The 14,483-nt window shown below is 40.1% G+C and overlaps 1 protein-coding gene across 1 annotated transcript in view; it reads right to left on the reverse strand.

Annotated features, from left to right (window-relative positions):
* SMCHD1 (structural maintenance of chromosomes flexible hinge domain containing 1) overlaps positions 1–14,483 on the reverse strand; it is a 408,526-nt gene that overhangs the window by 220,839 nt on the left and 173,204 nt on the right. Inside the window, exons 25-30 of the mRNA XM_089678219.1 lie at positions 14,185–14,412; positions 12,730–12,878; positions 11,877–11,965; positions 10,969–11,087; positions 10,681–10,839; positions 10,476–10,601 (exon numbers count right to left, since the gene is read on the reverse strand). Coding sequence (XP_089534345.1) covers positions 10,476–10,601; positions 10,681–10,839; positions 10,969–11,087; positions 11,877–11,965; positions 12,730–12,878; positions 14,185–14,412 — 870 coding nt within the window. The remainder of the gene's footprint in view (positions 1–10,475; positions 10,602–10,680; positions 10,840–10,968; positions 11,088–11,876; positions 11,966–12,729; positions 12,879–14,184; positions 14,413–14,483) is intronic.

The raw sequence follows: 14,483 nt of genomic DNA on the forward strand, positions 1-14,483 counted from the left end.
CGAATTTTTGTCAAATACATACTGAATGAACTGTAAGCAACTGGGTGGATGGGCCCAACCGGGAGTCCCCAAACACTCTAAAAGCAAAAAAAAAAAAAAAGATAAACAATGTGGTTCTTCAAATCTATTGTCTGTCCCCTCAATCGGGAGAAAATTAAAATTAGGGAGGTCAAAGCAGGTAGGAGAGCCGAGGTAGAGAAGAAAGAAAGAAAATAAAGAAAATGTCAAAAAGCAAGAGAGCTATGGAGGGGAAAATGCCAGCGAGTCCCTCCAGCGACTGATCGTGTGTTCAGGTTAAGTAGTATTGCCCGTCAGGTGCTTGATGATTCTGGCCTTCTTTTGCTGTCCTAAATCCATCTGCCATAGTTAAAGCAGCAAGTCTGCACATGCTCTGCTTGGTGTGTATTGTTAGAGGGTGCATGTGATCGGCACAGGGCCAATCAACGCTGTCAAGAGGGTCAGGAGATATGCAGGCTCATAGGACAGTCAGAGGAGAAAGAAAACTTCTACAAGATTAACCAGTGCTTGGCTGGTCACTGGCAGAAGTCACAAAACTGCTATATACTGCTGATGAGAAAAGGTATTTAGTCATTTATATTTACTAAAATAATTTAATTTCCATGTTCTGTGTACTGTGGAAGACTGGATATACTGAATGCAGGGTCATGGGTTTAGTAACACTTTAATAATTTCCCTTTGGGATTAATAATGTATTCTGAGTATCTGTCGAGGAGTAGCATTGCTACCTCCGCCAGTATACAGCAGAATGACTGCTCAACTTAGGATGGGAACAGGGAATTAGGCAAAGAGAGGCAAATACTGGTGAAGGGAACTTGGTTATTAGAAGGGTAGGCAGGGTAATCTGTCACAATGACTGCACTTTCAAGCAGTTTGCAGTTTCCGCAGTGTGAACCAGGTTGAGAGATTGTTGGGTGGGGCTGGAGAAGAACCAGCTATCGTGGTACAGATTGGCACAAATGACAAAATTAGAAGAAGATGGAGCATCGAAAAAAGATTTCAGAGACTTGGGTATCAAATTACAAAAAAGGACCTCTAAAGCAATATTTTAAGAAATTCTACTTGCGCCATAAACCACACCAGCAGAGGGGCAGTGGGAGCTTACGGAGTTGAAAAAATAGCTTAATACCTGATGTAAGAAAAAGGTTTATCAGTTTCTGGAGAACTGTGCCTGCCTTTTTGGTCAGTTTCTGGCTCTACTATGGGGAAAGACAGCATCTAATTGGGGAGAATATAGGTCTGCTGGGGAGAAACTGGCTAGAAGGCTATAGAAGTTTTTAAGCTGGGATCTGTGGGGGAAGAATCAGAAAAGAATGACATATGGAGAGCAAGGGATCTGCATATTATATATGTGCTCCTATTATGGAGGCTCTCAAAATTCATAGTTACGACTGCAGATAATACTGGGGTGCTGTTAAGTGGCCTCTGCAGCTTACGCATGTATTTTTCAAATGGGTGCAAACTAAATCCGTTTTTTAACATGAACTGTTAGGACAATTTGGTTTGTCACAGGCTGGCTGGTAAATTGAGCTGGGAATTATTCTTTGTTGTTACGGATATGCATGTACATTACTCGAAGAGTGATCTGAAACTAAATTTGAGAGATGATATCACTAATAGGAACTGGGATTGTGCACAGTCATTATGGCTGGAGCTCTAGAAGAATTCAACAAATAGTAAATTAGTTTAGGGAGAACGTTATAGGCCCCTAGCATAAAGGATGAGGAAGAGTCACGGCTTTTTTCACAAACTGGAGCGCTTGGAAGCAGGGCAATCTTATTACGGGCAATTTTAATTTTCCTAATATTGATGGGGCAAATAGGACTGCACACTTAACAAAGGTTTGTCATTTCTTAAACTTATTCCAGTACAGTTTCAAGGAACAGATGGTGGAAGCCCCATTGAGGAAAAATGCCCTGCTTTAAAAATGTCAAACACAAGACTTGGGTAATAATGATCCTGATGTATTCACAATGCCAGGAAAAAGAGGCACATCCAAAAAAGCTAACTTCAATAATACTTTCTGCACAACACTCAATGGGACCAATATTTGCAAAAAAAAAAAAAAAAAGGCAAATGGGAATGTTTTAACCACTTCAATACCGGGCAATTTTACACCTTCCTGCCCAGGCCATTTTTCACGTTTCAGCGCTCTCACACTTTGAATGACAATTGTGCGGTCATACAACATTGTATCCAAACTAAAATTTTATCATTTTCTTCACACAACTAGAGCTTTCTTTTGGTGGTATTTAATCACCGCTGGGGTTTTTATTTTTTGCTACATTAACAAAAAAAGACCAAAAATTTTGAAAAACAAAACACGTTTTCTTTGTTTCTGTTATAAAAGTTTACAAATAAATAATTGTTCTTCATAAATTTAGGCCAAGATGTATTCTGCTACATGTCTTTGGGGAAAATAACCCAAATTAGGATGTATTATTTAGTTTGTAGGAAAGTTATAGAGTTCACAAACTATGGTATAGATCTGAATATTGGTCAATCCTGAAGTACTGACGGCCAATCTAATTTCTTGAGGTCCAAGAATGTCAGAACAGTACAGATATCCCCCAAATGACCCCTTTTTGCAGAGTAGACAGTCGGACGTACTTCATAAGAGGAATGGCAAGTTTTTTTAAGTTGTATTTTTTTGTCATAATTTTTTGGAAAATGAAAAAATGAAAAAAATAATTTTCACTATTTTTTTTTTACATACTGTCACCAGTGCAGTACAGCGTCATCATATAACTGGCATGGCGGTGAACGGGGACACTGACTGGTGACAGTAGGAAAAAAACAAAATATATTTTTTTTATTATTTTTTAATTTTTTATTACATTTTTTTTATTTTTTTTAAGATTTTTTTTTCATATCTTACTATGACCAAAGTAGTACAATGTTACCATAGTAACATTGTACTACTTTGGGGAAGTGATCAGTATTTTTTTTTTTTTATACACAATTTGCTTATAGCAAAGAATTACTTTGCTATAAGCAAGCATTTACCTGAATGAAATCGATTCATTTAGGTTTTTTTTTTTTTTTGTGCTTAGCTGTGATTTGGCCACAGCTAATTACATGACATGTGCATGTGACCATTTACAGCTAGGCACTAGTATACAATGGATGGCATGAATGAAGCCATCCATTGTATACAACGGTCATGTGACCTGCTGTGATTGGTTACAGCAGATCACATGGTACCAGCAACGGGGGCCGGTACTCAGATCTGTCATCGGCCGTGTCCGAGGTACACGGCCGGTTACAGATCGCTCTGCAACCGTGCGAACTGCGCATGTGCGGGAGCACGCCAAATGGCGTGCACCCGAAAAGCTGATGCATTTTTGTCGCCGCCAAACGGCTATAGGCCGGGCGGCTAATGGTTAAAGATGAATGTGTGTTTACAGCCAGGAGAGTATCAGACTTGTTTCTTCTAAAGCAGCTTGACTTCTGGCACCCCATTGATGGTATATTTAGGACAATGCAATGACACTGTCCAATCCTAACTGGGTGGCCTAGCAGAATGGACATCAGTGTTGTAGAGATAATCTGATGGCTCTCAGTACTAGAACATTGATGGAACGTTTCTACTCCTGTAGGGACCTGGTCCCCTGGATGGTCAGGCAATTGTAAACTTCCCCCAGCCAGTAGAGCTGGCATCTGCTGCCACCACCTACTAGGGTATGTGAAGGAAAAACGTTCAAGAGCATAAATTGAGATCTACCATCAGGGAGGAGCTTTGTCTGGCTAGACAGAAGCACAGTGCAATCCAAAGATTGGCTTTGCGTGTTCCACATTGTCTGTATGTTGGATTAAAGAAGCCTGGAGTGAAACAGAGCAAAGGGAACTACCTTGAAGGAGGCTACCATCTAGCTCATAACCCACATACGGAAGCAAACTGAGGGTGCCATTTTTGCCCGACTGTCCTAGTGGTCCTAGTGTGCAACCATAGAGAAGTAGCCTTCTCCCCAGGAAGGAAATGTTTGGCCTGAGCTGTGTCCAAAATTGGAACCAGATACTCCATGCAATGTGAAGGCTGTAAAGAAGACTTTGGAAAGTTGATTATCCCGTCAAAGGTTTTAAGGAGCTTAATTGTCCATTGGACGTTGACGGACATAATTGTGGCTGAGGTATAACCTTCATTAGGAGGTCATCTAGATACCTACAAAAGGTACCTTCAGCAGGAGGTCATTCAGGTAATGTATCAAATTAATGTGCAGGGAAGAGCCAGAAGCAGGGAAAGCACTTCTCTGAACACTCAGGGTGAAGAGGATAGCCCGAATGGTAGTGCTACAAATTGGAAATGTTTGTCTTCTAAAGCAAAATGCAGAAAGCCTTGATTCCAGAGAAAGATGCAAATGTGCAGATAATTATCTTGCATGTCTATTGATGCCAGAAATTTTCCTTGTCTGACGGAAGCAATGACAGGTACAAAAATAAATCTGTTTCGATATTTTAAATCCAGTGATGGTGGATGCCCCCATTTGGTTTTGGGACTGTGAATAGTTTTACATAGAATCCTTGAAGCCATTCCTCTAAAGGAACTGTGACAACCACTCCTTTTTTTCATAAATTGGTTCAAGATGGTCATTTAATCTGCCTTTTTTTGTTCTAAAGCTGGCAGACTGAAAGACAAAAAGCGAGAAAGGGGCAGAAATAGAAACTCTACTTTGTACCCATTTGAAATGACAGATTGCACCCAGAGGTCCAGGACATCTAAGATCTTGACGAGCGCAGACCTCAACAGAGGTCCCCCCACTCCTAAGAGTGGTAGAATCCCTTCATTGCGAGGAGAGCTTTTGGGCAGGCTTGGTGGACCTGAGAGTCCAGGGCTTGTGACAAAATGAATTGTTAGCCTCAGTTTGGAAATTGATGCCTGGGGAGAGAGAAAATAACTTTTTTGCCAAGCAGCAATAGCTGTAGGAGCTGGAACTTCCTTGATAAATTTATCAAGGGGTTCCTCAAATAGGCGTTCACGGTCAAAAGGCATGTGTACAAGATGCTTTTTCAACCAGGTTCAGCATACTAACTCATTAATCGCAAAACCCTGCACAGGTTAATAAAGATACAGGAAATTTTTGAGACTTGGCAAATTACATTCTCTACAACATAAACACAACATAAGACAACAGGGTCCTAAGAGAGATTTGTGGTCTCTATTCATTTATATGGTACACTTAGCAAATCTGGCAAATAGACAAGGCAGCAACAGCTAGCTGCAAGGTAGGACCTGCAAGGACAAGGGAGACCTATAAGAGGTCTTCCAATTGTCTATAAACAGAATCCTTAACGTGTAATTAAACCCACATCATCAAAAAAACAAACAAAATCAAACTATCAACAAATGTTATATTACATGTTGTTCACACTCACTCATTCAGTAAGGGATTATTTTCTGTATTCTGCAAAAAACCTGGTTGATCCTAGTGTTCTCTATCTTCCCATTCTGTCCATGTCCCCAATGCAGTTGGGGATTTTGCAAAGCAGTGTTGGCAGGTACTGCACATGCTCAGTTTTTAGTGAGTTTCTATGCTGAGCATTTCCTCCCCATCACATCTGAGCAGCCCATGTGACTATAGAGTCAAACATTTGGGAGTATACACTGTGGGAAATTACTCCCTCCTTCCCTTCCTCCTCCATGCCAACAAACCAGCTAAACACAGTGGAAGCAGGATATTACATCTTGATTGATGGAGGCACCACCTCCCTGTTTTTCTAAGAGACAGGTTGGAGGGGCATGACACAGCCTGTGACTGGTAGAAATCCACCCAACACGCTGTTATTGCCAAAAAATAATAAAGATTTGATTTCAAATACGAGGTGTGTCTAAAACGTTTGGTGAATAGTCCAATATCTAAATAGCAACATGGGCCAGGTTCGTGCGCATGCACATGGCTATCAGAGACATGCCGAGAAGTGCTACCTAGCGTGGGTCAGGATAAACCTGCTGCAGGCAGCTGAACATATTCAGTGCGAGACGTAGGGTCACAGTGCAATGGAGTAATGAGTGAACATCAAGTTCGGCTACAAATTGGGTAAAAGAGCGACGGAGACGCCTGAAACGTTGGTGCAAGTGTACGTGCATTACGACTGGTTCAAATGTACTTTCGCAATGGGAAATAAAAAACTGAGGATGAGCCACGTTTGGCCAGTTGTCGACAAGCAAAACCTGAGACATGATTGAGTGCAACAAATGCTGGCATAAGATCAGCGACTGACTCTACAAATTATGGCAAAAGAATTGGGCATTAGCAAGGACACGGTACGCACCATCGTCCGTGATTATTTGGGAAAGCGGAGGATCTGTTCCCGGTTTGTGTTGCACAAGCTGACAGACAGAAAGCAAAACCCCCGCAACCCAAAAAGAGTTGCCTGTAAAAGTCCAAGGTCAAGACAATGTTGATCGCCTTCTTCAACAATGATGCCGCCATCCATAAGGAATTTGTTCCTGCGCGTCAAACCATGAGCGCAGCATTCTACGAAACGGTTGCTACGATGTATCAGCCGTATTCGGCCAGAGTTGCACAGGACTGGACAGTGAATTCTACTGCACAATTACACGCCTGCGCTCTGTGTGCACCAATTCTTGGCTCAGCGTGGTGTACCTGTTCTCGATCATCCACCATACTCCCCTTAATCTGGCACCTGCGGACTTCTGTTTCCCCACCTGAAGACAGTCATGAAAGGTGCACATTTTGCGGACTTGGCAGCAATCCAAGAATGTGCAACAGCAGTTCTGTGATTGATTCCTAAAGAGGCCTCTGCTGACAGCTTCCATAAGCTTTAAGAATATTGCCAAAAGTGTGTTGTAAAGGATGGCAATTATATTGTTTCCTGATAACATTCACCAAACTTTTTAGAAACACCATATATATTTGAAAGATGACTTAAAATAGTTTGATATTAATGATTTATTTTGTATACCAAAGTCTGTTTTTTTTTTTTTTTAACATGTGACTAGCAGCAGAGGACTGGAAGCTCCTCCTACCTACGGGAATGAGCTGGGACATGTGAAAGCTGTATATCGATTGGGGGAAAAAAAAAAAGGTACTTAGATTTTTTTTTTTTTTGTTTATTAAAATAATTACAGTGCCATCATCCACAAACAGGAGGAGAAGGGTCAATGTAAATTAAACGTGTGTTTAGCATCACTTTAGAGTGGGGGGAGGGGGAAATCTTCAATAGGAACTGTAGGGTGTTTATTGATAACTGACCAGACTACCAGTCCATTTCTTTTTACATTAAATACATTTCACCAAAAAGCTTAGGAGTGAAAATACTTTCAGAATTGAGCTTGTCATTATAAAGTGCACAACCAAACTGTCCAAGAATTGTAAAGTTTTTCTTGATTTAACCAGTTTTTAATGCCTATAGGGTTTTTTTAAGCTGAGGGGAATTGCATGCTGCCAGGGAAAGATCTGGCATCTGCTAACACTATGAGCCAAGGTGAGCACATACCACAGGATTCGGTGCCTGAAGCAAACATTACAGGCTGGCCCCGCACAGTGGAGTCTGAGACTGGTTTCCAAGGTACACACCGAAGGTAAATGATCCAGAAACTGCTGGATATGCCAGGGCTGTACGCAATCAGATCTTCAAAGAAGCTTAAAGTGTTACTAAACCTACAACAGCAAAACCAGTCCATATATGCAGTAAAGCATGCTTGTTATACTCACTGTGGAACCTAAGGGGTTAATCCTCTGCATTGTGTAAAATAGCTGTTTGATCCTGACTTCTCTGATCTTTCCCTTCTTCCTGTGTCCCCCTCTTATCTCCTGATAAGACATATCGTGTGGAGCCACTCTGCACATGCTCAGTTTGGTGTGTATCAAAAGCGGTTTTTATTTTCTTGGGAGAGTGCATGTGATCAGCAAAAGGACAATCAGCACTGTACAGACAGAGGTCGGGGGTTCTGCATCTTCCTAGAGCAGAATGAAAACTCATCCTACAAGCTGTAACCAGTGCTCGGTCAGAGCAACTTCCTAGTTGCTCCGTGCTTCTGCTTTCTCTCATACTACTTGTATACTCTGCCTGACTTCCTGTGTACCGACCCCGGCTTCATCTACCATGTTTGCTTGCATGGCATGTACCCTGATCTCAGCTCATTTCTCAGATCATCTCTCTCTCGTCATCTGTACTCTGCACACGCGAGAGCTTGCTTCATCTTCAGCTGGGTGTACCTGGGGGCAGAGACATGGTTCCAGTCTGCTGCAAGTCCATTCCCACCATCAGAGGCCCTGATAAAGAAGCAGGCTGAGGCTTAGACTCTGTGCCCTGGGGAACCCAGAGTTGGCCATCTACAAGGGCTCACAGCCATAGGAAAATTACAAAGCCTCCCTAGTGGTCTGATTATGTCAGTATTTCTGTGCTCAAAGCGGTACATTTTTTGCATGTCGTTTTTTTATTTTAGGCCTGTAATTTTTAGGAATAACTCACTGAAATCTGTCCGAACAAGAGACTAGTAAACATCCCGGGTATGATAAAATTTGAAACCCGAAATCATAAATTATAATTTAATAATCATAAAAAATAATATAATAAATTTAATTCAATAATGTAATCAAACCAAAAACACTGAAATTTGAAATGCAGCGCCAAGTTTGCACATCACTGAGCAAAGTCACAAAATCATTATCAGTGTCTGATGACAAATTTCCCCACGAATCATTATCACTCAATTCTGCAAGGGGTTCTGATTTACTATCGCTGTTCTCTAGCTGGACTAAAACCGCTTTTGACCTAAAGGGACGCTTTTTGGACACCATGGACATGTCTCAGTTTCCAGGCAGAAAGAACAGTAAAAATGCAGGCAGGGCACAGGACAAAGCAGTAGGGACAAAATGTATGTGAAATGGTTTGATACAGTAATGGTTTACTATGTGATTTTAGTGTATTTAGTGAATGTTACTTTTTGACATTTTTAAATTTCCCGCTGGTTACGTCCCCCGTACGTCCCGACGTCGCAGGGAACGGAACCCGGAAGACAGATGCCGGCATCAGCCGGAGGACATTGCCGGGGGCGCTGCAGGGGGGACATCGCGGGAGCGAAGGACAAGGTAAGTGCAGAAGGGATCCCGGAGCAACGCTGCAAGGTATTCTCGAGTGTAGCTCGGGGTTACCGCTTGTGGTGTTGAAACTTTACCCCGAGCTACACTCGAGAATATCTCCAGGGAGGACAGTCTATAATTGCCTTTAACATCATTTATTCAACAAACATATCAACAGATGAGCTGTGAAAAAAAATCAGACGCCTGTTTTGCCCTCCTTTAGCTTTGTAAGAATTCACACATCTGCCCACCAGTCTGACACAGACTGAGATTTTCAACCCATTTTTCATTCAAGATTCCATCAGCTGCAGGAAGTTTGTATGTTTGCTGGCATGAACTGCCCATTTCATATATCTCTAAACATTTTAAATGAGATTTAAACTGAGGCTTTGACTAAGGCAGTCCATAATCCTCAATTTCTTCTGTCTGAGCAATTGCTTGGTTCATTTGCTAGTGTGCTTCAGATCATTATTGTGTTGAAAGATCGATTTCTTTCAACTCCAACTTTTTGGACAGATGGCCCTATAGTCTCATTAAGCACACTTTGCTACAATGCAGAATTCTTACTTGACTCGAAGATTGCAAGCAGAAAAGGCCATGAAGCAGCAAAGCAACTCCAATCCATAACATTTGCAATCACATCCACAATACTGCAATATATAACATTTTCAGTGTTGGATAAGGATAAGTGTTGGAAAAGGATAAGTTCAACTTTTGACAAAAAATAAGTGCACATTATTTTGTAAGTAAAAAAAATAGCATTTATTATTTTTTGCTGCAGGAGCCTGTAGTTCATTGCGAACTACAAACTACAAGCCGTCATCAGCTAAGGCTGTCGGGACTTGTAGTTTGCTAATAACTTCCAGTTTTGCTCTGCATAGACTCTGGCAGAGCTCTCTCTAAAAACAAAAAACTAATGCAGCCACTGCATTAAATAATTTGTAAGAAGCAATATATATAACATTTTTGTTTAGGAGTTTAATGACATTTAAATAAGACAGGTTCCACTTGCATATTTCATATATACGGATTCAGATCATTGACACCTAATCTGAAATATTGCATTTTATTTTTGCATTTTTCTAGAAGTAGCAAACATGGGGTTTTACTTACTTTTCCATGTAAGAAATCTGCATTTTCATTTGACACATAATTACATATTTATACCTTGTATTTATTTTGTACATTACAAGACATATGGAATATCCAAATACTGCTTGTCATAACATGAACAAACATTTAGTTAATAATAATTTTACATGACTGCTGTACAGTGTGTATAGTGTGACTGTACAAAGTGGTAAGATGCCATTTTCTAGCCATGTTGGAAGGTTATAGTCGACACCCTTATTTCTGCAAACAATACACAATATATTTACATTTTTTTCAGGCTTTCTTATTCAAGTGTACCTTAAGAAGGTTGTCCTTCACCAAAGTGACCTTAACATTTGGCTCCAGAACTTGGTTTCCCCATTCATCGCAAAGCTGGACAATCAGGGGCTTTTGTAACTTTTTACCACAGACAACTGTAACAGACTAATTCATAAAACATTGTTAAGTCAGCAACCATCAAATACAATAAAGCAGCATACTTTTGTACCCTCAAATATTTTACCTCTGGCCAGTCTACCAGGGCAATTTTAGTCGGAGACCCAGCAACTAAGCTCAGTCTTAAGTATGTTGAAAAACTTCTCCACGCGAAGCAAAGTTCTTTTTCCTCTAGAGGACCATTAAAAAATTGTATTCCTTTGACAATGAAAGATTGTGTATTTTCCTGGATTAAGCATAAGAAGGCACATAACAGATATGTTAGCATTCCCTTTATATATAAACATAAATACATGTTACATGTACACTGTGTCCTGACAAAATGTGAACACAGTAAAATATGCACAATACGCACCTGAAAAGTCATTTTTACATTACTTTTGTCAAGACTAGTTCCAGAAATACCTAGGGAGTCAAGGTATGAGGGTGATAATGTACGGATCTGATTACCAAACTGGTCTGTCAATAGCAACTCTGCAAGAGAGATAAACAAATGGCAGAAACTCATCAATTAGATACAACAGTTCGACACACTGTTTAGGCTCCAGCTACCCTTGTGTGACTTGTCATGTGACTTTGGTCACTAAAGTTGCATGACAAGTCGCACCCCATGTTTTTCAATGACAAGCATTCAAATATGTGCGACTTAAAGATACAGCGAATTTATAAAAGGTACCTGCACTAATTTGGTCCAACATTCATGTGACTTGAGTGCCATAAACTGCAATGTAAAACCTCAAAAGTTGCATAAAAGTTGCACATGATTGGTATACAGTTGTACAACAGTTCTTCATTATCATTGGTCAAAGCCAAAGTCACATCCACCACCCACCCAAAGTTGCACTCCAAAAGTCTTACTTGAAATTGTGCTAATTTTGGAGTGTAAATGGAGCCTCAAAGCAATCATGTATTGTTTATGAATAAGTAAGCTACTAACTGCTGCATGCTGCCTCAATCTGCCAATTAGAGCCTGAGAAAGTCAAATCCAAAATCAGTTTTCTAAATAGCTAGCTTCTTCACATTTCGTCTGAAGAGTTTGTAGATGGCTGGGATGACTGGAATGTTATTGCCATAGTTTGAATGATACATAAAAGAAGAAAATAACTGTGGAATAATGTAATGTAATAGCCTGCACGTTTTGTTTAGCTATATAAATCACATATACTGTGTCTTTATGAGTGATAACCATTTATAAATAACCCAGTGTGATAAGAAAATGACATGTAAATGGTTCATGCCAGTTGATGGACCATTATTACTTACCAACTTCACCCTTCAGCTCTTCTCCCATTTTGATAACATTAGGTCCAGTTAACTTGCATTTCAAATATTTTGGTTCATCAGGGAGAGGCCTGAAACATTGCAAAATGTATTCAGTTCATCCCTAGAGTTAACATTGTGATTGATGGTGTGATTATAACAGACAGACACTCCTATAGAGAACTCAGAATAGAGGAACGTGTGTGGCAGTATCCACAAAAAAAAAGGTAAAGGTGAAAGTCTGAAACAACATTTGCAAAATTCGGTGCAATATACTGTATGTAGTTAAGCTGGAGAGGAGGGTTTCCTCCCACAATAAAAGAATAGCTTTACTTTACCAGGATGCCATATACAGGCCCTGCCTGTATACCTAGAATCTTCAGGAGCAAACGGTAATGACTTAACTCAATTATTGATACAACTTTTTCATAACACCTCCCCTGGCTGCTTATTGGTCAATAAAGAATACCAGCACTGTGCTCTCTCTTACTATCAGCATGCTTAGAGAGCCTTATCATTTTACCAAACAGTTCAATGGTGACTACATGAATTTATAACACTAAATGTTCATCATTTAAAAAGCTTATATTATTCTATAAATTATTTTGCAGTTCTGAGTGACTGGTGGAGAAAATACACTATTTTCAATCAACAGCTGCTGTAAGAACATGTCTTTCTCTAATCAGACACTGCTGTGTGCCCTTCGCTGAATCTTCCCTGAATTTAACAAAGCAAATCTTCCCTGAATTTATTAGCATTACATAAAATTTTGGCTTAAAAAAAACACAACATATTTTGCAGATTCGCATATTTTGTATATGAGAAGCTGCAATATTTTGTAAACTGCAATACATACTTGAGTGTGAAAGCACTCTCCAATGAAACATTATCATCATGATAGGTGACCTGGCAGTAGCGAACATCATTAACTGAATTTGACACCTCTACATCAGGTAAAAGCCCTTTGACTAATTTCTCCTTAGAAACGTTTGGTGTCCAGTTCACCTGTCATGGAGAAAAAGATTCTTTAAGAAAATACATGTAATACATATACTGTAAATAGGTACAACTAAAGAAAAATGTAGCAACCAAAGAGTTTGAAACATTTACTTGCATTACTAAACATAGAGCCCCAAAATAATCTTCACGGCCCATTTGCTCATTTAATTTATACAATAACTCTGCTTGTCAAGGATGATCATCACTCTTGGAGTGAAAGATAAAATCCAACACTTTATTCCAACCATAAAACATCAAATGCTGGTGCCCAAACACTGAACTTGTAAGGAAAACACAGGGGGATGTGGTCTGCAGAGTCCCAGCATGGCAGTTTAAGCCTGGAGTTCCCACTAGCCGGAGATTCTGTACCGTTATTATATAGGATCAGGTGAGCAGAGGGCAGTGACAGATAGGGAAGGGGGACCGGAGTACACTGGGATCCTGGTCCCGCTCCCCTCGGGCTTCTAACACATAGCAGTCCCACCATATACAGTAGCTGTTCTGCTCCCAGCAGACGGAGAGGCCACAGCCATCCCCCTCTCCCTCTCTCTCCCCCTTCAGCAGCAGTATCGGCAGCCAGCTCTCCAGGGACAGACACACCTGCTGATTCAGTCCCTCAGCATGATCTCTCTGCAGAGAACCATACACTATCCCTAAGAGACCTAAGCTTTTTTGGTTTATAGCGCAAAAAATAAAATACCCAGCGGCAATTAAATACCACCAAAAGAAAGTTCTATTTGTGTGAAAAAAATTATAAAAATGTCATATTGGTACAGCGTCACATGACCGCGCAATTGTCATTCAAAGTGCGACAGCGCTGAAAGCTGAAAATTGGCCTGGGCAGGAAGGGGGTATAAGTGCCCGGTGAGCAAGTGGTTAATGCAAAGATGCAGATACTCTTAGAGGCACTGTGTTCTCTCTTTTCTTCCCAGTTTCTATATCTCTATGTGGTGGATTGGAATAAACAAGGAGTCTTGGAGAACTACTATTATTTGGAGTAATTGTTTCTGCTCTAGTCTGTGCAAAGGACTATCTGCTGCCCCCTTTCTTTTAGGGGTATAATCTGTATGGGTTGTCATTCCCATTGGGAGAGAGGGGTAAATCTATTTTCACTGGTAAATTCCTACAGAGGATATATTCAGTCACGTGGTCAGCGGCCATTTACTTAAAACATGTGAGTCCATAAAACTGCATGCATTACCACTGTTTGGAAAACACAAATAACTTACAGATTATAATTAAAAAAACTAAAACAAAAACAAAACACTGCTGATATTGATGGAAATACATTAAACAAATAAAAGTGTTATACCTTTATTTTTTCAGCAATTGTTGGTGTGATGAGAATTTCTCTATCTCCTTCATCGTACATTTGGAAAATAAGATTCTGCATGATATCACCTGCAATCCACTCTATCTCATCTTTGTGTTTAATTTGAATTGCTTTTTCACCATCAACACTTAGAATATGAAGTTTTGTAATAGTGCTACTTGGCTGAAGTTTAATAGTTTTTTCCACTGTTTTTATGTCTCTGCAATTCTATAAACAGAAAATAAATATAAATGCATAAGAATAATGCATACGATCTACATGTAAATTAATTACTCATT

This window comes from Staurois parvus, unplaced genomic scaffold (assembly GCF_062004578.1).
Source record: "Staurois parvus isolate SC_StPar_1 unplaced genomic scaffold, SC_StPar_1.0 ptg000015l, whole genome shotgun sequence".
Taxonomy (NCBI): domain Eukaryota; kingdom Metazoa; phylum Chordata; class Amphibia; order Anura; family Ranidae; genus Staurois; species Staurois parvus.